General features: G+C 44.3%; 1 protein-coding gene and 1 long non-coding RNA gene across 3 annotated transcripts in view; one reads left to right on the forward strand and one right to left on the reverse strand.

The window, feature by feature from the left end:
- The window catches only part of FBXL4 (F-box and leucine rich repeat protein 4), a 73,836-nt gene that overhangs the window by 39,127 nt on the left and 10,247 nt on the right, over nt 1-24,462 (reverse strand). For both annotated transcript variants that reach the window (XM_040428792.1, XM_040428791.1), the window contains exons 3-4: nt 18,364-18,709; nt 9,248-9,492 (exon numbers count right to left, since the gene is read on the reverse strand). In XM_040428792.1, coding sequence (XP_040284726.1) covers nt 9,248-9,492; nt 18,364-18,709 — 591 coding nt within the window. The remainder of the gene's footprint in view (nt 1-9,247; nt 9,493-18,363; nt 18,710-24,462) is intronic.
- On the forward strand, nt 10,940-12,601 carry LOC120998212. Its single transcript, XR_005778317.1, has 2 exons — nt 10,940-11,379; nt 11,444-12,601. It is a non-coding gene; the product is annotated as an uncharacterized LOC120998212 (long non-coding RNA).

Below are 24,462 nucleotides of genomic sequence, written 5' to 3' on the forward strand. Positions count from 1 at the left end.
GGACCAGTATACATCATTAAAATGGCATCTGTCAGCAGATTTTTAGCTATGAAACTGGCTGACCTGTTGCATGTGCACTTGGCAGCTGAAAGCATCTGTGTTGGCTCCATGTTCATATGTGCCTGCAGGATTTAGGTTCCAAGGAACTCCTGTCGTGAGGTTTTCTGATCTTTCCCACCAATCTAAGGACTTCCGGGCTTCTTCCTGAATCCGGATCTTTTGTTTCAAGAACCAATGGTCTCTGTCCCAAACGGAGAGAATCATCTGTTGTAAGGACCTCGAGTGAAATTGGCTCCAAGGAACTGTCGCAATACAGGCAGTCATCAAACCTAGAACCCTCATTGCTTCTTTTATTGTGCATACTTATTTTTTCTGAAAAGCACAGATTTTTTCCCTCAGGTTTTCTTGTCCGTTTTGAGTTAAGAAGGATCTTTGTACTGTGGAATCCAGCAGCGTTCCTAAAAATATTTCTCTGGTGCCTGGTATTAAGTCTGATTTCTCTACATTCAGAATCCATCCTAGATCCTGCAGGAGAGAGATAACCATCTGTCTTTGAGAGACTAGATCCTGAAATGAATCCGCAATTAAGAGAAAGTCGTCCAGATATGGAATTATTTTTATATCTTTCTGTCTGAGAAAACCCTTGATTTCTATTTTTTATTTTGTGAATACCCGGGTAGCAGAGGATATTCAGAACGGAAAACATTGAAACTGATAATGTTTCACTTCTCCCTCTTCCCATATTGCAAAACGTAGGAATTTTTGATAATCTCGGTGGATTGGCACATGGCAATATGCGTATTTTAAAACTAGGGTACACATTACAGCTCCCAGAGAGATTTTGAATAATACCCTGTGCCTTCCTAAATTTTTGGTGCCTGGACAATTGCTTCAAATTTTGTTACATCCCTTAATAAGTTTTGTTGGACTGATTGCTCTCCGTAGTTATTGTGCATTTTCCCTGAGGAATTGACAAACTCTATTCTGTATCCTTCTTGTATGATTTGTAGTTCCAACTGATCCTGTGTTATTCCACACTGGAAGGAAGAGTTTTAGTCTCCCCCCCCCCCCCCCCACCACGACTGGCATCATTGTCTATTTTGGGAACTGTTGGGGTTCAGCAGAAACCCCCTCCCCCCCCCCCCCTTAGGGTAAGACCACCTTCCTGACTTTCCTTTGTCTTTAGGCGTTTGGATTTTTGGCTTAAATCTTTTACGAAAAAACTGAGATTTCTTGGCTCTTTCCTCTGGAAAGCCTTTCTTTTTGTCAGAAGCTTCCTCAAGTATTTTGTCCAAGACTGGACCAAAGACATATGCTCCCGAAAAGGGAATTGCACAAAGTTTATTTTTGGAAGGGATGTCACCTGACTAGTTTTTTTAGCCAGAGATCCCTTCTAGCATTGTTTGAAAGGACACTATTCTTGGTTGCAAATCTGACCGTTTCTGTTGAGGAATCAGCTACGACTGCTGTGGCCATTTTTAATACGGGGAGGGATTCCAGGATATCCTCCCATCTTTAAATGGTTCTCTAGTTGTGTTAACCATAATAGCATAGATCTTGCTACCGATGTAGCGGCTATATTAATGCTGATTAAGGCAGAGGAGGTTTCCCAGGTCTTTCTCAAAAGTCCATCAGCTCTCGAATCCATCGGATCCTTGTGCTGGGAGGAATCCTCAAAGGGTATGGACGTTTTCTTTGCCACTCTGACCACTGGTACGTCAATTTTTGGGATCTCATCCCATAATTTTGTTTCCTCATTGTCAAAAGCAAGACAATTTTTTAACTCTCTGGAAATAAAGAGTTTCCTATCCACTTCTTCCCATTCCAATAAGATCATTTCTTTTAGGTTCGCATTTATCGGGAAGATTTTCCACTTTTTTGCCCTTAGGCCTGCAAACGTTTCATCCTGCACTGACGTTTTTTTGCTGGATCTCTTTTATATCCATAGTTTCTCTTATGGCCGTAAGAAAAGAATACATATCTACTGACGAGAAGCAATATTTCTTCTCCTCGTCATAAAATGTGGAAGGGAGGAAGAAAGGCTTCACTTTCTTCCTCTCCCTCTTCATCCGACTGGGTATACCTAAGCTCAATCTCCTCTAAATCAGATTCCAAGTCCCCCTGGGTCTTTAGGATCTGGTGGTGTAAACCATTACAGAGGAGGGCATTATGGATTAAACTAATGCTTTTATTTCTTCCCGTAATCGATCTTAAGTCCGTCAGCAAAGAAGGTTGCTATGCCTTCATTATTTTTACTGATGCATTCAGTGCACAACTGCTTTGTATACGCATCCTTTTTAAAAGGTATATTACACCCAAACACAAGGATAATTGCATTAGTAAGACCCCCTCCTAGTATTTTCTGGACATTAAAAAAAATACTGTAATAATACAGCTGGGTATATATTTATGCCAACGACATATAGCGCACCAATAAATAATATCATCAATAAGTTAAATTACCTTCAGCCTAGCCTCTGGATATTTACATGCCCGAAGCACTGTACTGTGTATGCACACTGCAAATCTAGTGGAAAAAATGTATGTCAAATTATTTAGCTAGAGGATGAGGGGATTTGAAAATAGCAAGGTGCTTAAACTTTTACAAAATCGGCTAGAAAGTCGATTAAATTATAATGGCTGCTGCACATTTTGTTAAAAGAGTGATGTGATTTCTAATTATTATGTCATTGCCTCTGGCTGCATCCAGGAGCTCTGCCAGGGATACATGCTTGGAATGATGCTGGACGCTAAACAGTTATTCAAGCAAATTTGGTGTCTGCGCTGAACTATTAAAAATGGAACTAGCCTTGTTTCATGCAGCCCAGAGGGTTTAATTAAAGCAGAAGAATGATATTTCTCACAGAAGCTGAAATGGTTAACAAGTTCTTTTGTGACCAATTAGCCACTTGTTGTAATTACACATATGCAAAGAAGAATATAGCTACTGTATACTTTGGACTTCGCTGAAGAACAAAATTGAGGACTCAATAATAAAAGATGGCCTGCAGATCATAGGAGGGGGGGGGGTCTACTAAATAAGGGGGGTTTCCAGGACTACCATGTACATTTCCCCCATGCTTTTTCGGTTGGGATTCTGCAGGGTTTTTATCCTGTATGTCACACTTCCTGTTCCTATAACCAAACCCATGATGCACTTCTCCTTTCTCCAGCACCACCCCTAACAATGCCCAGCTAGTGAATAGCCCGTCCCACCCAGCTACTTACATAGACCCCCCCCTATCACTATCTTTGTTGCTGCTTTGTCACGCCAATGGACACAACATCAAAAGGAAATTAGAAAGAGCTGCATGGACATAGTCATGTGACCACAGCCCAGAACGACAGACAAGAGTAATAAAGGTAAAACAAATAAGCAACATTATAGAGAACAATTCCTCTAATAATGACCCCTATAGGTTTCCCCAGTAGTATGTACCTGGCCAGCGACAGTGAGGAGGGCTTGGGTGGCCCTATGAACACCGGGAAAATTCCCTGTAGGGTATAAATGGCCAGTCCACCCCTGCTGGTATAAGTATAAATTCACATTAACTGGGGAATGAACAATACACTCACCTGCTGCCCTTTTTTTATTTTTCAGCTGTAGATCCTCCGATTCCTAGGCTTCTCTTCTGCCATCCAAGATGGCTGCATTGCTTGTCAGGCTACCTGATGCACACCGTGCCCAAGACGCTTCTTGTTGCCCTCAGGTTGCTCAGAACATGAGCAGTGCTGGCTAATCCAAGGGCTGAACAAGTAGGAAGCATCCTGGATTACCAAATGCACAGTGTGCATCTGGTAGCCCAAGAGGCATTGTGGCCATCTTGGATGACAGAAGAGGAGACGTGTAATCAGAAGATCTGCAGTTGAAAAGGAGTTTGTTCTGATCATTTTTGGTCTTGAACCAGAGGTTCTCTTTAAGGCATTTCCCACCTCCACAACCCTTCAAATAGGAAATAGGGAAGAATGGGTCTTCCTCAAGTGATATATAAGGAGTCTAAGGCAGATGAATCATAGCACCAGGTACCCCTTCCGCTGGACCAGGTTCAGTGACTCTATACTTGCACATATTTGATTGTGTACTGAAATTTAATTGATCATGAATTACTCATGTGGAAACATTGGGACATGTGCCACCCATTCACCTCTTCAGTTAGTGACCATAGGGACTTTGTAATGACATACTGAGCAACTGCATTTTGGCACCTGGATAGATGTTATTTTATGTTTGACAACTTATGTACACTTTTGTTAAGTTCTTGTTTATCATACACTTTCAGTTATTTAAAAGGATATCGTAATTGTATGCTAACCAATTGTATTTTGTCATACAGTCTACGTGTTGAAATCCATGTACGATACAGTATGGAAACCTGGTTACACATGGATGACCACGGATGTCATCTCTCTACATCCCTCCATCCCCCATAATATAGCGTTATTGGCCTTGGAATTTCATCTTCATAAACACAGCCAATATTCCTCAGGTTTCATAGATTATGTGTTGGAGGTTACTTTTTTCCTACTAACACATAACTATTTCTCTTTTGACACTAAATTTTATTTGCAGATCAGAGGTGTGTCCATAGGGGCAACATTTTCGTCCTCCTTGGCAAACCTCACTATGGCGTATTGGGAGGAGCGGTATATTTACAGTCTGGATAATCCATTTTTACAGCACATTGTTTGGTATGGCAGATACCTAGATGATCTGCTCTTTATTTGGAGCGGAGATGTGTCTGCCATACCGAACTTTAAACAGGATTTAAACAACAATGCGTACAATCTGCATTTTACTTGTGCGGTTAATACGCATGATATATGTTTTTTGGATCTCAGCCTTCCCAATCAATACTAACGGAAATTTATCGTAAAGAAACCGCAGGCAATACCATTTTGCGTGCAAATAGTCCCCACCCCATTCATACTATTAAAGGGATCCCTGTTGGGGAATTTGTGCGTGCACGCAGGAACTGCAGCACTGAACCTGCTTTCCAAAAGGAAAGTCAGATCGTTAGTTCCCGTCTGAGTAAAAGAGGTTATCAGCGGTGGATGTTACAGAGAGCTATCAATATAGCATCAAGTAAATCTAGGTTTGAGTTACTGTTTAAACTGAGATCAAAAACAGATAGGGACACTTCATTAATAAATACAAATAAAAATAATAATGAAGGTCAGCACATTAAACAGAATAACAGTGTGGATACTAACAGGAGGGGAGAGAATCTACCTACTTTAGTATTGATGTACAGCTGGTGTTCTGTCAGAGTACTATATCTTATCAGAATGCTATACCCTTGTCACTTCCAGTGACGCGGCCGCACCGGAAGTGACGAGAATCAGCTGGAGGAGGGGGTGTGCGGCGCTGCGCAAGTGCAGATCCAGTGGTAAGTCAAAGTGATAGCACCGCTGCAGGAGAAGCGCCCACTTAATGCGCATGCGCGAAACCGTCCGGGACACACTGCGCCTGCGCTCGGAGCCACGGCTGGGTAGGAGAGGGTGCGTACTCGCTGCTATATACTCCCGTCGGCCACACACATCAGGATTACACCGCGCGTGTGCACTAAGGGGTAGGGAGATCTGATGGAACATTTTGCACTGACAAATCCACCTACCCCTGAGTGCGCACGCGCGGTGAAATCCTGATGTGTGTTGCCGACGGGAGTATATAGCCGCGCGTGCGCACCCTCTCCTACCCAGCTGTGGCTCCGGGCGCAGGCGCAGTGTGTCCCGGCCGGTTTCGCGCATGCGCATTAAGTAGGCGCTTCACCCACGGCGGTGCTATCATTTTGACCTACCTGTGGATCTGTGCTTGCGCAGCACCACACACTCCCTCCTCCAGCTGATTCTCGTCACTTCCGGTGAGGCCGGTCACCGGAAGTGACGAGGGTATAGCATTCTGATAAGGTATAGTAACATCGGCAATTTACACGAATACAGGGTATTATTAGGAATCGCTTGCCTATATTATATGATGAGATTTTAGATAAAACTTAAAAAAACGGTTGTAGAATGGTCTCCAGGAGAGCTCCCACTTTTGCTAGCTCCATTTCCCCCCCTCTATGTATCTGTCCACAAAAGTGGCACGGGATACTTGGATTAAATATAGATGTGGCAGCCATCCGTGCAAAACCCGCAGTTTTGTGTGTGTAACGAAAACCTTCCAAAATGCTGACCACTCATTGACCTTTCCAATAAAAACCTGCATCAACTGCAATAGTGCAGGTGTAATTTATGTCATTCAATGCACTACTTGCGACTTGATGCATGTTGGAAGTACATTGCGTAAATTTAAGAACAGGATTTTGGAGTATTTGAATTATATTTCAAACCCTTTCTGCATTGAATATATCCAATGCTGCTAGACATTTCATTCACACACATGAACGCAGAGTTAACTCATTCCGTGCTTTTGCTATTGAGAGAGATTTTTTTTTTTCTCCCCCTAGGTGACCATAAAAAAGCGATCTTAATAAGGGAAGCTTACTGGATCTTCAGACTCAATACTTGGATGCCCACAGGTTTGAACCAAAAGGAAGGAACTTCTGTATTTCTATCAGTAACTGGTTCAATTGTAATCTGTGGACAGCCAAGATTTATAGCCAGATTTAACGCCATTGTATTTTTGCAGATTGACTCCAGATTTTATATGATTTTAGCTCATGTATTTAGTACATTTATTCTATGTCTTTATTCACATCATGTGGGTTTGTTTGTGAATTTTTTTTTTTTATGTTGCTTTTATTTTGCAACGAACCTGCATACACACCAGTATTAAACCCACTTGTATTTTGTAAATTTATTTTATGTCGCTATTCACACTGTGTGGGTTTTGGGTGTGGTTTCTCTTTTGTTTGTTATGTTGTTCTTATTTTGCAATGAACCTGGGGGTTATGATTGCGGTTTGATAACCAATGTTAACATATGTCTTATTGTGTTACCTTACTGCATACACACCAGTATTAACCCCACATGTGATTTTGGAACAGGTGGCTTGATGTTGGAGGGATGATTTTGTTCTTACCTCCCCACCCCCCACTTCCTGTAGGAGTCGAGCATTTGGGGGATCTTTAAATTCTCTCATTCCAGCATTAATCTGAGTTACGACTAAGGACACTGGTCCGAAACGCGTCAACTACAGCATGTTGTAAGGATCTGTCTGTACATGGATTTATGTTACATTAATAAAGAGGAAGTTTCTACTGAAAAGTAGCACAGTGCCGGAAAGCTTTCTTCTCACATACAGTCACCTAGCCTTACTTACTGTCAGTGAGGAAACTGCATTCTGGAACTGAATGTGTGTTAAGTTTGTCTGATGCGTAATTCATGCAGTAGCTGCCTTTTTAAACACTGAGGGTATGTTCAGACGTAGGATATCGAGTGTGGGTTTCAGAGCGGACTCCGTGACGAAAATCAGGCTAAATCTGTGATGAAACAACCGCGCACTGTTTTCAATAGGAGACCACGCTGCAGTCTCCATTAAATGGATCTAAACCTAGAGCGGATCCGCATGAAAAACCTCAGCAGAACCCGCAGCAGTTTCTGCCATGGGACACGTGGTGGATTTTATCACAGACAAAATCCTCTGTGTGAACCTACCCTTTCAGTGACTGCAGGTAGATCACAATTGTATGCTAAAGGGGTTGTCCCATCAGGACTTTTATGGCATATCCACAGAATATGTCACAAATGTTGAATGGCTGTGCGCCTCACTTTTAGGACCCCCTCCTCGAGAACGAACTGGACTTGCTCGGTTATTTTTAAAAGACCCGTAGACGTTAATGGAGAGAGCTGTCCATGCACTGTCAACTCTCCATTCCCAGCGGCACGAGATGGGGCCCTGTTCTCCAGACAAGTAGAAGGTCCTAGAGGTAGGACGTGCAACTATCTGATGTTTGTGATGAGACAACATCTTTAATCAATTGTATTTTGTCATACAGTTTGTAATAAAGGATTTCATCTAGGTTCCTCTGCAGGGCATTCTCTTTTGAGGACCCCAGAAACAATGCAGCTGTATGAGAACAAGCAATGTCTCTTTCTCATACTATGGATGTGAACGCCGATCTTCACCTCCACTGATGAGCAGGCAGTTGTCGGGAAGCAATGCTACCTTCCTGATAATCGGCTGCTCCTCTGAGTGTGTAAACCCCCTTTCCTTCTGCAGTTTCTAGGGGTTTAGTGACATGGTGTAGATAAGGTGCAGGACACCCCCATACACGTTAAATGGTCAGCTGGTCCTTCTGATATTCATGCAATGTACAGTACAGACCAAAAGTTTGGACACACCTTCTCATTCAAAGAGTTTTCTTTATTTTCATGACTATGAAGGCATCAAAACTATGAATTAACACATGTGGAATTATATACATAACAAACAAGTGTGAAACAACTGAAAATATGTCATATTCTAGGTTCTTCAAAGTAGCTACCTTTTGCTTTGATTACTGCTTTGCACACTCTTGGCATTCTCTTGATGAGCTTCAAGAGGTAGTCCCCTGAAATGGTCTTCCAACAGTCTTGAAGGAGTTCCCAGAGATGCTTAGCACTTGTTGGCCCTTTTGCCTTAACTCCGCTCACCCCAAACCATCTCGATTGGGTTCAGGTCCGGTGACTGTGGAGGCCAGGTCATCTGGCGCAGCACCCCATCACTCTCCTTCATGGTCAAATAGCCCTTACTTTCAAAGTTTTCCCAATTTTTCGGCTGACTAACTGACCTTAATTTCTTAAAGTAATGATGGCCACTCGTTTTTCTTTACTTAGCTGCTTTTTTCTTGCCATAATACAAATTCTACAATCTATTCAGTAGGACTATCAGCTGTGTATCCACCTGACTTCTCCTCAACGCCACTGATGGTCCCAACCCCATTTATAAGGCAAGAAATCCCACTTATTAAACCTGACAGGGCACACCTGTGAAGTGAAAACCATTTCAGGGGACTACCTCTTGAAGCTCATCAAGAGAATGCCAAGAGTGTGCAAAGCAGTAATCAAAGCAAAAGGTGGCTACTTTGAAGAACCTAGAATATGACATATTTTCAGTTGCTTCACACTTTGTTATGTATATAATTCCGCATGTGTTAATTCATAGTTTTGATGCATTCAGTGTGAATCTACAATTTTCATAGTCATGAAAATAAAGAAAACTCTTTGAATGAGAAGGTGTGTCCAAACTTTTGGTCTGTACTGTATATGGCCAGCTTTATAGCACTGCCTATGTGTAACAACATAAGATGGAAATTTGAGTTACCTGCTAAATCCTGAGGTAGTGATGAAGCCTCTGTTTCCAGTCCAGGACAGATTCAGCCACTGGACTAGTGTGCATCGAGGCAAAAGGTACTCTAGAGAAGCATCAGTCAGAGTGGCCCAGTAAGGCTGTAAACTCAAGTAGGTGTACTGGAGAGGATCACCGCAATGCTGATACAGGAGCTTGCAAGTCTGTGCCAGCCGACACAAGTCTGGAAGAGCTAAGTGGCTAATGATCAGCTGGATGAGCTACAAGAAGAAACAAATGGTGAAATGAACTGCAAGGCCTCTTTCACGCGGGCGTCCTGGATTTTCTCCGGATGCGTCGCGTGTGCATTGCAGAAAACCCGCAAGAGTGCGCACGCAATTTCAGTCAGTTTTGAATTCGATTGCGTTACGTTGTTCAGTTTTTATCGCGCTGGTGCAATGCGTTTTGCAACCACGTGATAAAAAACTGAATGTGGTACCCAGACCCGAACAAGGACTTCTTCACTGAAGTTCGGGTTTGGGTTAGGTGTTCTGTAGATTTTATTATTTTCCCGTTATAACATGGTTTTATATGAAAATAATAGCATTGTTAATACAGAATGCTTATCTTAATACAGAATGCTTAGTAAAATGTCGATTGAGGGGTTAAAATATGAAAAAAAATTAACTCACCCCATCCACTTGATCACGCAGCCGGCATAGTCTTCTTTCTTCTTCTTCTTTCAGGACCTGTAAAAAGGACCTTAGATGACGTAATCATCGTGGTGAGCGCGGCGACGTCAGCGCAGGTCGCGCTGAATAAAGATAGAAGGATCTTCTACCTTTATTCAGCAGGACCTGCACTGACATCAAAGGTTCTTTTGCAGGTCCTGAAAGAAGAATTTTTTTTATTTTTTAACCCCTCAATCCCATTGGACCCGGGCGATAAAAACTGAACAACGCAATCGCAGTCAAAACTGATAAATTGCGTGCGCACTCGCGCGGGTTTCCCGCAATGCACCCATGACGCAACCGGAGAAAATCCAGGACACCCGTCTGAAAGAGGCCTAAAAGTACAAACATTGCACAGGGCACATACATGGGATCATTTAGACAAATATACAGTAGCCCTCTTCTACAGACTATCAGACCAGCATCTACTTAGTGAACGATTCTACAACGCTTGGAGCTCCACTTAAACAGTTCCTTCAGTAGATACGGCTGGACAGCTTGGGTCTTCTTTGGCAGAAACACCATTGAAACGCTGCATTAGTTAATGATATTTACATTCTAGCGCCATTTGTGGCCACGTTCCAGGATAGACTGGCAGCCACATTACTTTTTTGCCAGTCAGAAACATGTCTAAAAAGGACCAGATGGTTTTTCGAAGCAACACGTTAGGCTACTTTCACACTCGCGTTTTGGCTTTCCGTTTGTGAGATCCGTTCAGGGCTCTCACAAGCAGTCCAAAATGGATCAGTTTTGCCCTAATGCATTCTGAATGGAAAAGGATCCGCTCAGAATGTATCAGTTTGACTCCGATCAGTCTCCATTTCGCTCTGGAGGCGAACACCAAAACGCTGCCTGCAGTGTAATGCTGTCCGTCTGACGAAACTGAGCCAAACGGATCCATCCTGGCACACAATGTAAGTCAATGGGGACGGATCAGTTTTCTATGACACAATCTAATACAACAGAAAACGGATCCGTCCTCCATTGACTTTCAATGGAGTTCATGACTATATACAGATAATACAAACGGATCCGTTCATGACGGATGCATTTGGTTGTATTATTGTGACGGATCCGTTTTTGCAGATCCATGACGTGAAAGTAGCCTTACTTGCAACATTTTCCTTCCAAATGATAATATCAAATAAACATCTCTGATTTTTGAAAGGCTTAAAGGGAGTCTGTCACCTGTTTTTCACCAATATAACTAAGAGCACTGCCCCACAGAAGATTGCATACACATCTCAAGCATACCTGTATGTACTATGTGTCTGTATTCCATGTCCAGGAAAAGCACTTTTATTCTGCTGGAAAACATCTCCCAAGTGCCCGGCTCTGCTGCTCCAAGTGCCCAAAGCAAACCAGACTGAAGGGGGAGGGCTGCTTTAGCTGCTCATATATTAGGATTGGTACCAGCTAGAAACATGACCTTGTCAGGTCATGTTATCCACAGCATTATATCCACTATATCAGAAGATATAGCCGTTAGAAATAGAGTCAGGTCATGTTATCCACAGCATTATATCCACTATATCAGAAGATATAGCCGTTAGAAATAGAGTCAGGTCATGTTATCCACAGCATTATATCCACTATATCAGAAGATATAGCCGTTAGAAATCGAGTCAGGTCATGTTATCCACTGCATTATATCCACTATATCAGAAGATATAGCCGTTAGAAATCGAGTCAGGAGTGAAAGCTGTTTTTACTGCCGGGCACTTGGGAGCTGTTTTCCAGCAGAATAAAGGTACTTTTACTGGACATGGAATACAGACACATAGTGCACACAGGTATGCTTGGGATGTGTATGCAATCTTCTATGGGGCAGTGCTCTTAGTTATATTGGGGAAAATTAGGTGACAGACTCCCTTTAAGGCTACAGTTTGCTGGTCAGGTACATGTATTAGACCCTGCTAATGTGTGAGTAAACTGATTTGAAAAACACAGATGATGTCTTCTACCAATATGATCTACTTTCTTTTAATGAGGCTCTGACAGCAGTTTTGACCATGCCACCGCAGAGGGCACTTCACGATAAGGGACCCGACCACCACCAAGCACTTGTGAGAGCAGCAGCCCACAGATGAAAGTTTAGATTATCAGTACCTTCTTATAATAAAATCTGCAATGAAAGGTATGATTACCCACCTTGCCCCAGCCCCAACCTAGTGCTGTCATCAGTTTTGCAAGGTCAAAACTGCTGACAGACTCTACTTAAGATAAATACACTGGGGGAGATTTATATAAAAGGGGGAGAAGTTATGCACAGGAACCAGTATGGTATGGTGACCACTTATATTTTCCAAATGGCATCTACAAGATGATTGGTCACTATAGACCAGGGATCAGCAACCTCCAGCACTCCAGCTGTTCTGAAACTACAACCTCCAAAAAGCTCCATTCACATCCATGGCATTTACAAGAATAGCCAAGAAAGTGTGCATGCTGGGAGTTGCAGTTTCACAGCACCTGGAGTGCTGATGGGTGCTGACCCCTACTATAGCCAAAAATAATAATAAAAAATTCAATCAAAGAGGTAGCCCCATTTTAAGCATTTATGGCATAACAACAGATTACGCCTGATAGATGTAGGTCCCAGGTGGACTGGAAACTTAAAGTGGCCCTGGAAAAAAATAAAATAACTACAAGTGGTCCCAAGTTGTAGGCGACCCTAAATTGACAGAAGGTGGGGCAACTCAAGTAGGCAGGGGCAACACAAGCCATAAGTAGGCAAGGACAACAGAAGTAGGCCGGGATAGGAATACTGTAGTGCAGCACAGAACCAAATATCATACAATACTGCCCTATAAATATACTAAGGACGGTGATACAGGAGGGCACCTGCGACGGCTGACAAGGTGCATAAGTGCCTGAAGCTGCTAGCATTAATGCTGAGAGCATCATATACCTGGTCAGCAGCTGTGAAGCAAGGCTCTGGCAGCCGCCTGGGCATTGCCCCACCGGGAAATTTCCCTGTAGGGTATATGGCCAGTCCACCTCTGGGACACCCACTTGTTTGCTAAGCTTTCTAGAACTCCCGTAGAGTTCCCATAAGACAACTGCAACTACCACACAACTTCAAAGGGTGTGGAGAATGCGGCAGCTGCTCTACTGATAGGTGAGGGTCTCAAAAGGTGGTACTCAAACCTATGCAGGCGACATAGAACGACTTTAGCTTTGTAAAAGACGACAGTTTGGCATATATGTGAGTACTGTCTTGTTACAGCATCTTTTCTTCTAGAATGCATTAAACGACTAAGCCAGATTTGGACAAGGTATCCTAAGTACTTACTTGTGGCATTCTGTTGCAGACTGCCAATTACCCCGCCATTTGCCAGAGAGTCAACCAGCTAGCCACATATCACAATGCACATATCAGGATAAATGTAAAGTTATGCATCTGGGTACTAATAATCTACATGCATCGTATGTCCTAGAGGGAGCAAAACTACAAGAGTCACTTGTACAGAAGGATTTAGGTGTCCTTGTAGATCATAGAGTAAATTACAGCATACAATGTCAATCAGCTGCTTCTAAGGCCACCAGGATATTGTCATGCATTAAACGAGGCATGGACTCGCGGGGCAGGGATGTAATATTACCACTTTACAAAGCGTTGGTGCGGCCTCAACTGCAATATGCAGTTCAGTTCTGGGCACCAGTCCATAGAAAGGACACACTGCAGCTGGAAAAAGTACAGAGTAGAGCGACTAAGTCTACTTTCACACCTGCGTTCAGGTGTCCGCTCGTGAGCTCCGTTTGAAGGGGCTCACAAGCGGCCCCGAACGCAGCCGCCCGGCCCTAATGCATTCTGAGTGGACGCGGATCCGCTGAGAATGCATCAGTCTGCCAGCGCTCAGCCTCCGCTCAGTGAGCGGACACCTGAACGCTGCTTGCAGCGTTCGGGTGTCCGCCTGGCCGTGCAGAGGCGAGCGGATCCGTCCAGACTTATAATGGAAGTCAATGGGGACGGATCCGTTTGAAGATGGCACTATATGGCTCAATCTTCAAGCGGATCCGTCCCCCATTGACTTTCAATGTAAAGTCTGAACGGATCCGCTCAGACAACTTTCACACTTAGAAATTTTTCTAAGTTATAATGCAGACGGGTCCGTTCTGTACGGATCCAAACGTCTGCATTATAGGAGCGGACCCGCTCCGAACGCTAGTGTGAAAGTAGCCTAAACTGATAAGGGGCATGGAGGGTCTTCGTTATAAGTTAATACTAAAAGAATTGAATTTATTTAATCTTGAGAAGAGAAATCTAAGGGGGTACATGATTAAAGGAAATCTGTCACATGAGTTACCAATATGAAAGTACAACTATTGCCATGTAGAACAAAATACCTTATTTCTTGATGTACCCTTTATTCTGCATTTCTGGCCTTCATTTTTGAGTAAATCCACTTTTTGTATTATGCAAATTAGGCAGCAAGGTGCCCAGAGGGGCGTTATTATCTTTCTAAGGTGCCCAGTAACGTCCCCCTCCAATGCCAGCCCGCCCTCCATCAGAGCCCAAGCACTCCTCTCCAGGGCCGAAACTACATGCCCACACCAGCACTGTTGGCCGCCGCCCCCCCTCCCCCGCTATATCATTCAGGCAATATAACGCCGCCCACAAATGCCTACTACAAAGCCCCACATATGCCACCTACAACGCTGTGAAAATCTTGGGCAGGCGCAGTACTGCGGACTGCCTGCACAATGCAGATATTCCAAAGGGCAACAGCTTCAAATGTGTCACTGGGCATGCGCCAAGTCCAGTGACACATTTGAAGCTGTTGCGCTTTGGAAGATCTGCATTGCGCAGGCAGTCCGAGGTGCTGCTATAATCTACAACAACCCAAATGCAATACTCAACTCCTTAGCCTACTACAAACTATACAAAAAAAGAGCAAGGATATATCACGATAAAAAATCTCATTTTATTCAATTCAAATGACATCATCATTACAGGTAAGAGCGAAAAAGGGACAGGACATGAAGACTGAGCCTGGAGGGCTCTACAATGTGGAGAATCACATTTGGGGGTGAGGGTAACCGTGAACAGCAGATCACACAAAATTATGCAGGAACTATAGACCCAGGAGTAGTTGTGGATGCAATGTGCTATTCCCTAATTAATGACAACTAACATCCTCTCAGTCTAAATGTCTCACAAATGGATACTGTGGGGTATTGAAAGGACGGTGGAATAATAACATGAAGGTGACAATATGCAAAGTAACTAAAGCCACCCGTCCAACCCTGCACAGGGTACCATGTTACCTACCCATATTGCTGCTGTAAACTGGTGACACGAATCCCCAAACGCCTCTACCTCAACACGTGTTTCGCCACGTAGGCTTCGTCAGGAGGTACATACAAACTAAGACATGACTGGGCATATAAAGACTAAAGAGGAGGGGTCAATTAACACTAACCACGATCATCTGTGTCAGGGGCTTTCCGGCGCGGTACCGCTCATGTTGCATGATTGCCTCCTTCAGCGCTTCCTGGTCACCTGATTTGCGACCTAGCTGGAGCACTTCCGGGTAGCAGCCACACAGCGCATGTGCCGCACACGTCATCCCCCGATCACGTGATCACTGACCGGTCACCTGGTCCTGACGTCATGACCACATGACAGTCTCCCAGGTCCTTCAACCAAAACTGCACTGTTCACAGGTCCTGAGCGCTCATATGCACTCATAGACCCTGTCCATATGATGTAATGACATCATAATTGAGGTCAGAGTTAGTATGGAATACGTAGGTCAGTCGCAGGGTTATGGCGTCATGATCGATTGACAGCTAGTATGCAGTGCACAGGGTCTATGAGTGCATATGAGCGCTCAGGACCTGTGAACAGTGCAGTTTTGGTTGAAGGACCTGGGAGACTGTCATGTGGTCATGACGTCAGGACCAGGTGACCGGTCAGTGATCACGTGATCGGGGGATGACGTGTGCGGCACATGCGCTGTGTGGCTGCTACCCGGAAGTGCTCCAGCTAGGTCGCAAATCAGGTGACCAGGAAGCGCTGAAGGAGGCAATCATGCAACATGAGCGGTACCGCGCCGGAACGCCCCTGACACAGATGATCGTGGTTAGTGTTAATTGACCCCTCCTCTTTAGTCTTTATATGCCCAGTCCTGTCTTAGTTTGTATGTACCTTCTGACGAAACCTACGTGGCGAAACACGTGTTGAGGTAGAGGCGTTTGGGGATTCGTGTCACCAGTTTACAGCAGCAATATGGGTAGGTAACATGGTACCCTGTGCAGGGTTGGACGGGTGGCTTTAGTTACTTTGCATATTGTCACCTTCATGTTATTATTCCACCGTCCTTTCAATACCCCACAGTATCCATTTGTGAGACATTTAGACTGAGAGGATGTTAGTTGTCATTAATTAGGGAATAGCACATTGCATCCACAACTACTCCTGGGTCTATAGTTCCTGCATAATTTTGTGTGATCTGCTGTTCACGGTTACCCTCACCCCCAAATGTGATTCTCCACATTGTAGAGCCCTCCAGGCTCAGTCTTCATGTCCTGTCCCTTTTTCGCTCTTTTTATCGTGATATATCCTTGCTCTTTTTTTGTATAGTATGAGGTGCTGCGCCTGCGTGAGATTTCACGGCGTTGTGGGCAGTATATGTGGGGCATTGTAGGAGGCATTTGTGGGCGGAGTTACATCGCCTGAATGATATTAGGGGGGGAGGCGGAGGCCAACAATGCTAGTGTGGGCGTGTAGTTTTGGCCCCAGAGAGGAGTGCTTGGGGTCTAATGGAGGGTGGGATGGGCACCTTAGAAAGATCAAAATGCCCCTCTGGGCACCTTACTGCCTAATTTGCATAATACAAAAAGTGGATTTACTCAAAAATGAAAGCCAGAAATGCAGAATGAAGGGTACATTCACATTTCAAAAGGGTCTTAGATGAATTCTTAGAAATAAATTACATTTAGGGTCCATTCACACGTCCGCAAAACGGGTCCGCATCCGTTCCGCAATTTTGCAGAACAGGTGCGGACCCATTCATTTTCAATGGGGCCGGAATGTACTGTCCACATCCGCATTTGCAGATCCGCACTTCCGTTCTGCAAAAAAATAGAACATGTCTAATTCTTGTTTGCAATTGCGGACAGGAAAAGGCATTTTCTACGAGAGTGTCGGCGATGTGCGGTCCGCAAAATGCGAAACGCACATTGCCTGTGTCCGTGTTTTGCGGATCCGCAAAACACATACGGACGTGTGAATGGACCCTAAAGCTTATGTAAAGGTTTAGAATTCTGGCCTCTTACTCCCCTTCCCTTAATTCCCATCCTCTCGTATCGCTGATAGACCTATGTCTTTTTTCAACTCTAACCATGTAACCGTACCTGCTCCTTTCTAGACACTAAGACACTAAGACACTAGTGCTACACTCAAGTTACCAAGTTTTAATATGAAAACCAGAAAATGCTTTATTTATTATAACACCAGAAAAAGCAGAACTCCAATTCACAATTCTATGCAGTTATTTGCTCATACGTTGAGGAGGTATTTGGGGTTTTCAGTTACCCCTGACAGTAAGGGAACTTTCACACTTGCGTTGTTGATTCCGTCAGGCAGTTCCGTTGCAAGGCAAACTGTATGCAAACGCATGTCATATTTTTGACTGATCAGGCATTTTTCAGACTGATCAGTCAGAAAAATGCATTGCAATATCGGATCTGTTTTTCCGGTGTCATCCGGCAAAACGGATCCGGTATTTATATTTTTCACATTTTTAAAGGTCTGCGCATGCACAGACAGGAAGGACGGATCTGGCATTGTGGTATTTTGAATGCCGGATCCGGCACTAATACATTCCTATGGGAAAAAATGCCGGATCCGGCATTCAAGCAAGTGTTCAGTTTTTTGGGCCGGAGAAAAAAACGCAGCATGCGGAAGTTTTATCTCTGTCCTGATCAGTCAAAAAGACTGAACTGAAGACATCCTGATGCATCCTGAACGGATTGCTCTCCATTCAGAATGCATAGGGATAAAACTGATCAGTTCTTTTCCAGTATTGAGCCCCTAGGACGGAACTCTATGCCGGAAAAGAAAAAGCTAGTGTGAAAGTACCCTAATGAGAAGATTATAGTTTAAAGCATTTGGATTTCAGATGAGATATTCTACCCTACTATGACTTCCTGAGAGAGAGAGTAGTGTCTATCCTGGCACAGCCTGAGATAAGCATGTGCCAGGCACTTGATCAGACGGTAGATGCAGCAGGGGTGAATACTTTCAAATGTGCCTCCCACTGCCACCCATTTACTAGGTACATAAGTGATCCCTCTCAAGAGTGCTACAATATGCTTTTCAACCATCACCTTCATTTTAACATTCAGGGAGTTGTTTCATTGTACGATTTTTGGGCATCACTTGCCTCCACCACGTGACATCTGTAACCTTACCTCATAAGGCAGCTTGTCAAAATAGCCATTACTTGTCCAATCCCTGAGGCTGGAGCTATTGAACTGATTGGTAAGGCAGTCAATCCCACAGCCATCTTCATCATCATATTCATCTTCATCCAAGTCACTCATGTCGATGGTGGCTATTTTCAATGAAAGCATCGGTTTCTCTTTTACACCATGTAGTTCCACAGCATCAAACTCGGTGTAGTAGTCCAAAAGAGAGCCATTGGTTTCCAGGCGTAAGAGATTGGTCGGGAAATCGATTTCTTTTATACAGGGGGTGAACTGGCGAGCCTGAGGAGAATGGGCACGGCTGGGTTCTGCCGACCAGATTGTTTCCCATCTAGACGTGATACAGAATACATTAACATGTTCACCTGTACATAATATCAACCATCATATTATATCTTATAACTTCAAGTCTCAAAGATCAAACCAGGGCTTCTAACCCAGAACATCTTACATGGTGTGAGGACCTGTTAGCCACCCCTGCAAACTCCTCATGAATACAGGGTAGCAGTACAGATCTTTAGTTGTAATATCTTGCCTTACATACGGCAGAATATTAAGTTGAAAGATCCACTTTAAAGTGACCCTCCAGTCAGGAGCTTGAAAATAAAATATATCAGTCCCAGGGAACAATTATTTTCCTCAGATCTTGCTCAGTTAAGTTAGAGCTGTGATCTGTGACTGCAGTCATCAACAATGCCTAGCCTGACGTAGTCTAAGACACACCTCCTGCCTCATCACTGGTTCAAGGGGATATCCAGGGAGTAAAAGTTTACTTAATTTAACAGCACTATTGGTTGTGCTGAGACTTATGCGTGTAAATGCATCTTCCCGAAGCTCCTTGTGCCGCTACCGCGTTCTGTCGTGTGACAACCGGAAGTAGCTTATTGCTATCTGAAAACGCCACAATCCCCACATCACGTGACTACGGAGTCCGAAACCTGCAACTCCCCTCCCGCTTGTGTTGGCTCCTTAGTGCAAGGGCTGTTCTCTTGTGTGTGGGAGAAGATGACACTGGCAATGCGGAGACATGTGTGGGAGGAGATGGCAGTGGCAATGTGGAGACGTATGTGCATGTGTGAAGGGAGAGGTGTGTGTGGGGAGATAATAGCAGTGATGGAGAGGTGTTTGTGTGTGTGTGAGAGAGAGTGAGTGAGTGAGAGAGAGGAGACATAGCAGTGATGGAAAGGTGCATGAGGAGATGGTAGCAGTGATGGAGAGGTGTGTGTGGGAGAAGATGGTAGCAGAGATGGAGAGGTGTGTGGGGGAGAAGATGGTAGCAGTGATGGAGAGGTGTGTGTGGGGAGATAATAGCAGTGATGGAGAGGTGTTTGTGTGTGTGTGAGAGAGAGTGAGTGAGAGAGAGGAGACATAGCAGTGATGGAAAGGTGCATGAGGAGATGGTAGCAGTGATGGAGAGGTGTGTGTGGGAGAAGATGGTAGCAGTGATGGAGAGGTGTGTGTGGGAGAAGATGGTAGCAGAGATGGAGAGGTGTGTGGGGGAGAAGATGGTAGCAGTGATGGAGAGGTGTGTGTGGGGAGATAATAGCAGTGATGGAGAGGTGTTTGTGTGTGTGTGAGAGAGAGTGAGTGAGTGAGAGAGAGGAGACATAGCAGTGATGGAAAGGTGCATGAGGAGATGGTAGCAGTGATGGAGAGGTGTGTGTGGGAGAAGATGGTAGCAGTGATGGAGAGGTGTGTGTGGGAGAAGATGGTAGCAGAGATGGAGATGTGTGTGGGGGAGAAGATGGTAGCAGAGATGGAGAGGTGTGTGGGGGAGAAGATGGTAGCAGTGATGGAGAGGTGTGTGTGGGAGAAGATGGTAGCAGTGATGGAGAGGTGTGTGTGGGAGAAGATGGTAGCAGTGATGGAGAGGTGTGTGTGGGAGAAGATGGTAGCAGAGATGGAGATGTGTGTGGGGGAGAAGATGGTAGCAGAGATGGAGATGTGTGTGGGGGAGAAGATGGTAGCAGAGATGGAGATGTGTGTGGGGGAGAAGATGGTAGCAGAGATGGAGAGGTGTGTGGGAGGAGACAGCAGCAGTGATGGAGAGGTAGGTGTGTGTGTGTGTGTGTGAGAGGAGATGGTAGCAGTGATGGAGAGGTGTGTATGTGTGGAAGATGATGGCGGTGGCAATGCTGAGGAAACAAGGAGGATGCTCGGGGTATAGAAGGTACAGAAAAATGTGGCACATGTGGCTGCAGCAGGTATGGGTCAGTTGTTTCTTATTATTATTAATAGTGTAAAGGATGCTTTTTAATTTTTGCTGCCTCCACGGAAAACCCCTTTCAGGCTGCAGCAGAGCCTGGAGACTAGTTGCCCATGTCAACCAATCAGATACTTCCTCTCATCGTTCATTAAAACTGTTTCCCAAATGGTTGCCACAGACAATCCACCACTTTTACTTTCCAACAGTTTTGATCCATTTCCCCCATAATGCTTTATGCAAACAGAAAAAAGTGTCAAGGCAACAGGGGGGTTCACACGTAGGTTTTTACTGTCTGTGGGAAATATGAAATGCAGGACACACACTGGCGTTTGTTTGTTTTTTTACACATTCCAACTTCTTTTTAAAAATGTGGCATTTGGCTTTTTTTCTGGCATTTTTACATCTCTTTCTAAATGGGAAAAAAAAAAAAAAAAACGCAAGCGGTAATGCACACTGGGACAGATTTCTTAATAGTACTAATATTTAGCAACAGTCTTAATATCAGACAAATTTACTGTTCTGGCGTATGGAGCTTTATAACTTTGTATTATCGTAAATCCTGTGCCAAATTTAAGCTAGAATTCCATCCCTGTGCCAATTTGTCCATGCAAAAGAAATTGGCCTGTGTGCCAAAAAATTGTCTATTCTAGGCTTAGGCCACCTACACGTTGGCATAGTTTTGCTCTAAAAATGTGGCTCATTTTGGCGTATGAAGTAGAGATGAGCGAACTTCTGTTTTAAGTTCGGCGTCTAAAGTTCGGCTTCCGGTTAGCGGAGGATCCCGATATGGATTCCGAATTCCGTTGTGGTCCGTGGTAGCGGAATCAATAATGGCCATTATTGATTCCGCTACCACGGACCACAACGGAATTCGGAATCCATATCGGGATCCTCCGCTAACCGGAAGCCGAACTTTAGACGCCGAACTTAAAGGGCTTCTGTCAGCCCACTAAACGTTTTTTTTTTTTGTTTTGTTTAATAATAATCCCTACACTGTGAGCTCTGCATACATCAGTAAAATAATTATTTTCGTTCAGTAGAATTTGATAAAACGCTATTTTTATAATATGTAAATTACCTTGCTACCAGCAAGTAGGGCGGCTACTTGCTGGTAGCAGCCACATACTCCGACCCTAATGACGCCCCCTCTGCATTGTGATTGACAGGGCCAGGGAACGGAATCGTTCTCTGCTGGCCCTGCCTGTTTTCATTCAATATCTGGCGCCTGCGCCGCGGCCGTACCCATCTTCAATCTGCGCAGGCGCACTGAGAGGCGGCCACTCACTCGGCCGCTCCATCCTCAATGCGCCTGCGCCGATGACGTCACATCTACACCCGGCGCAGGCGCATTGAGGAGCGAGCGGCCGCCTCTCAGTGCGCCTGCGCAGATTGAAGATAGGTACGGCCGCGGCGCAGGCGCCAGATATTGAATGAAAACAGGCAGGGCCAGCAGAGAACAATTCCGTTCCCTGGCCCTGTCAATCACAATGCGGAGGGGGCGTCATTAGTGTTGGAGGATGCGGCTGCTACCAGCAAGTAACCGCCCTACTTGCTGGTAGCAAGGTAATTTACATATTATAAAAATAGCGTTTTATCAAATTCTACTGAACGAAAATTATTATTTTACTTATGTATGCAGAGCTCACAGTGTAGGGATTATTATTAAACAAAACAAAAAAAAACAAAACGGTTTAGTGGGCTGACAGAAGCCCTTTAAAACAGAAGTTCGCTCATCTCTAGTATGAAGGTATATTTAGGTCACGCCCCTTTCCCAAGAAAACATGCCTCCTTGTTGAACGAGGCATAAAACGCTTCGATTGTGTGTAAAAATAAAAGAAAAATGCAGGTGTCCAAAAGTTAAAAAATAAATAAAAATAAGCTGTTCTAGCGTTTAAAAAAACCCCACAAAACACTAGTGCAAATTTGTGTCTGACTTCATGCTCATGGGAACTAATGACATTCAAGCTTCAATGTTATTGCAGGCATGAAAATTAGCGATGGGGCTCTGTGTCTATGGGCTTAAAACAACTTCTAAGAGCGGCGACGATATCGAACTTCCTGTTTCCCCTCAGGTGATGTTGTAGCTAATTATCTAAAGTGGTTTCCCCATCTTAGACCACTCTGGCTCATCTACAGTGTATGCCATAAAGGTCTGACAGGTATCAGAACAGGGGTCCCTAAAGTCTACATGTATAACGGAAACAGCTGCTATTTCCTAAACCTAATGGTATCCTCCATTCATGAAGCAGCCGTCAGCCACCTTACTTGGTGGAAATGGGATCAGGTGACCGCCAACCTTGTGTCTGGTGGGGTCTCTGAGGTGGGGTCTCCAGCTATCAGGCATTTATGAAGAAAACAAAACAGATACCAAATGTTCAGTTATTTATCCTTAAAAATATATATGTCTGGCACCCATCCCATTCGATTTCTCCATTGTTAAAAGACATCTTTTAGATGATTTAGAAAACAGTATGCAAAACAGAGCATTAAAAGGGTCTAAAAGAGTGTTCCTATGGAATATCGCTAGGATGTCATCAGTGACAGATAGGTGCAGGTCTCATATCTGGGACCTACTCACGTCTCCAGCCCCGTACGTGAGGCCACCCTCCCCTCTGTTCGTCGCTATGCACGGTGTGCTCTCTTTAACTTCGGGGCCCCGTTCTCTTGATCGGAGAGGGTCACAGACGTGGGAACCACTCCTATCTGATATTGATGGAATATCCTAGCGATATGCCATCATTGTCCCAGATGGAAATAACCCGTAAAAGAGGATCTGTCACCACTGTTTCTCAAGATATCGGGGCTGCTAGTTCTGACACTAGATATACTACTGAGGCAGTGGTTTGCTAAGGGGGCGGCTACCTGTAGTCTCAAGTGGGAGTGGTCTTCACCGTTCTGTCCAATCATTGCTTACACGGTCAGACTGGTAAAGCGTGCCAGATAAAAGGAAGGCAAAGGTCAGTGCAGATCAAGCAGTATGAGAACTGTGCCTGCTTCACGGCTTATGTGACAGGTCCTGCTGTAAATGCTCTTGTAAAATATTGAAAGCTAAGAACATCAGGGGCATAGTGAAAAGTCCCTACAATTACTGTCCAGTAACGGACATTTATCAAATGTCTTACGCCACTACTGTTATGTAAAGAAGTCACAGATTATCATGCACACCATATTTGAGCCATAATTTACAACTTTTCACTTCTCTTACCTTCCCGAAGTCTGCTAGATTTACTATCATTTACACTAGATAGCGACATAAATGATAGTTCAAAACTATGACAGCTAGTATATCTGCCCCAAAGTGTCTTAAAGGTGTTGTCTGAAATAATTAAAAATCTTGGACAAGCCCTGCAAAAATGATGTCCAACGTTCTTCTGATGCTACTTTTGCCAACCACTATCCTGAGAACAGCGATTGCCTGCAGTAGTAACATGCCATATAACGGCACATCGCCTCTGCAGCTTGTACACAAACAGCAGCAGCAGAAGGAGTGCTGGAGAAAGGGGTAACTATAATTTTATATTTTAGGCTATGCCTGAGATTTTTAGTATCTCGCACAACTCTTTTAAAGGGGTTATCCGGGAATGGATAATGATGACCTATCCCCAGGATCAGATCAGCTGTTATGGGGAGTTGCCATGCTCACCGGAGCTCTGGTAAGCGGGACCGGCTTCTCAGCCCTATTCAATTCAATGGCCATGTGGCCAATGCACAGTAGTGTCACATGGCCTAAGAAGAGGCAAACAACTCGGACCCCTGCTGATCTGATACTGATGACCTATTCAGAGGATAGGTTATCAATACTAATTCTCAGATAAGCCCTTTAAGATACACTTTCTGCTCAATGACAGGTCGAAGACTTGGTGCAGGTAGGTAGACTT

The sequence above is a fragment of the Bufo bufo genome, chromosome 4 (genome assembly GCF_905171765.1).
Source record: "Bufo bufo chromosome 4, aBufBuf1.1, whole genome shotgun sequence".
Classification (NCBI taxonomy): domain Eukaryota; kingdom Metazoa; phylum Chordata; class Amphibia; order Anura; family Bufonidae; genus Bufo; species Bufo bufo.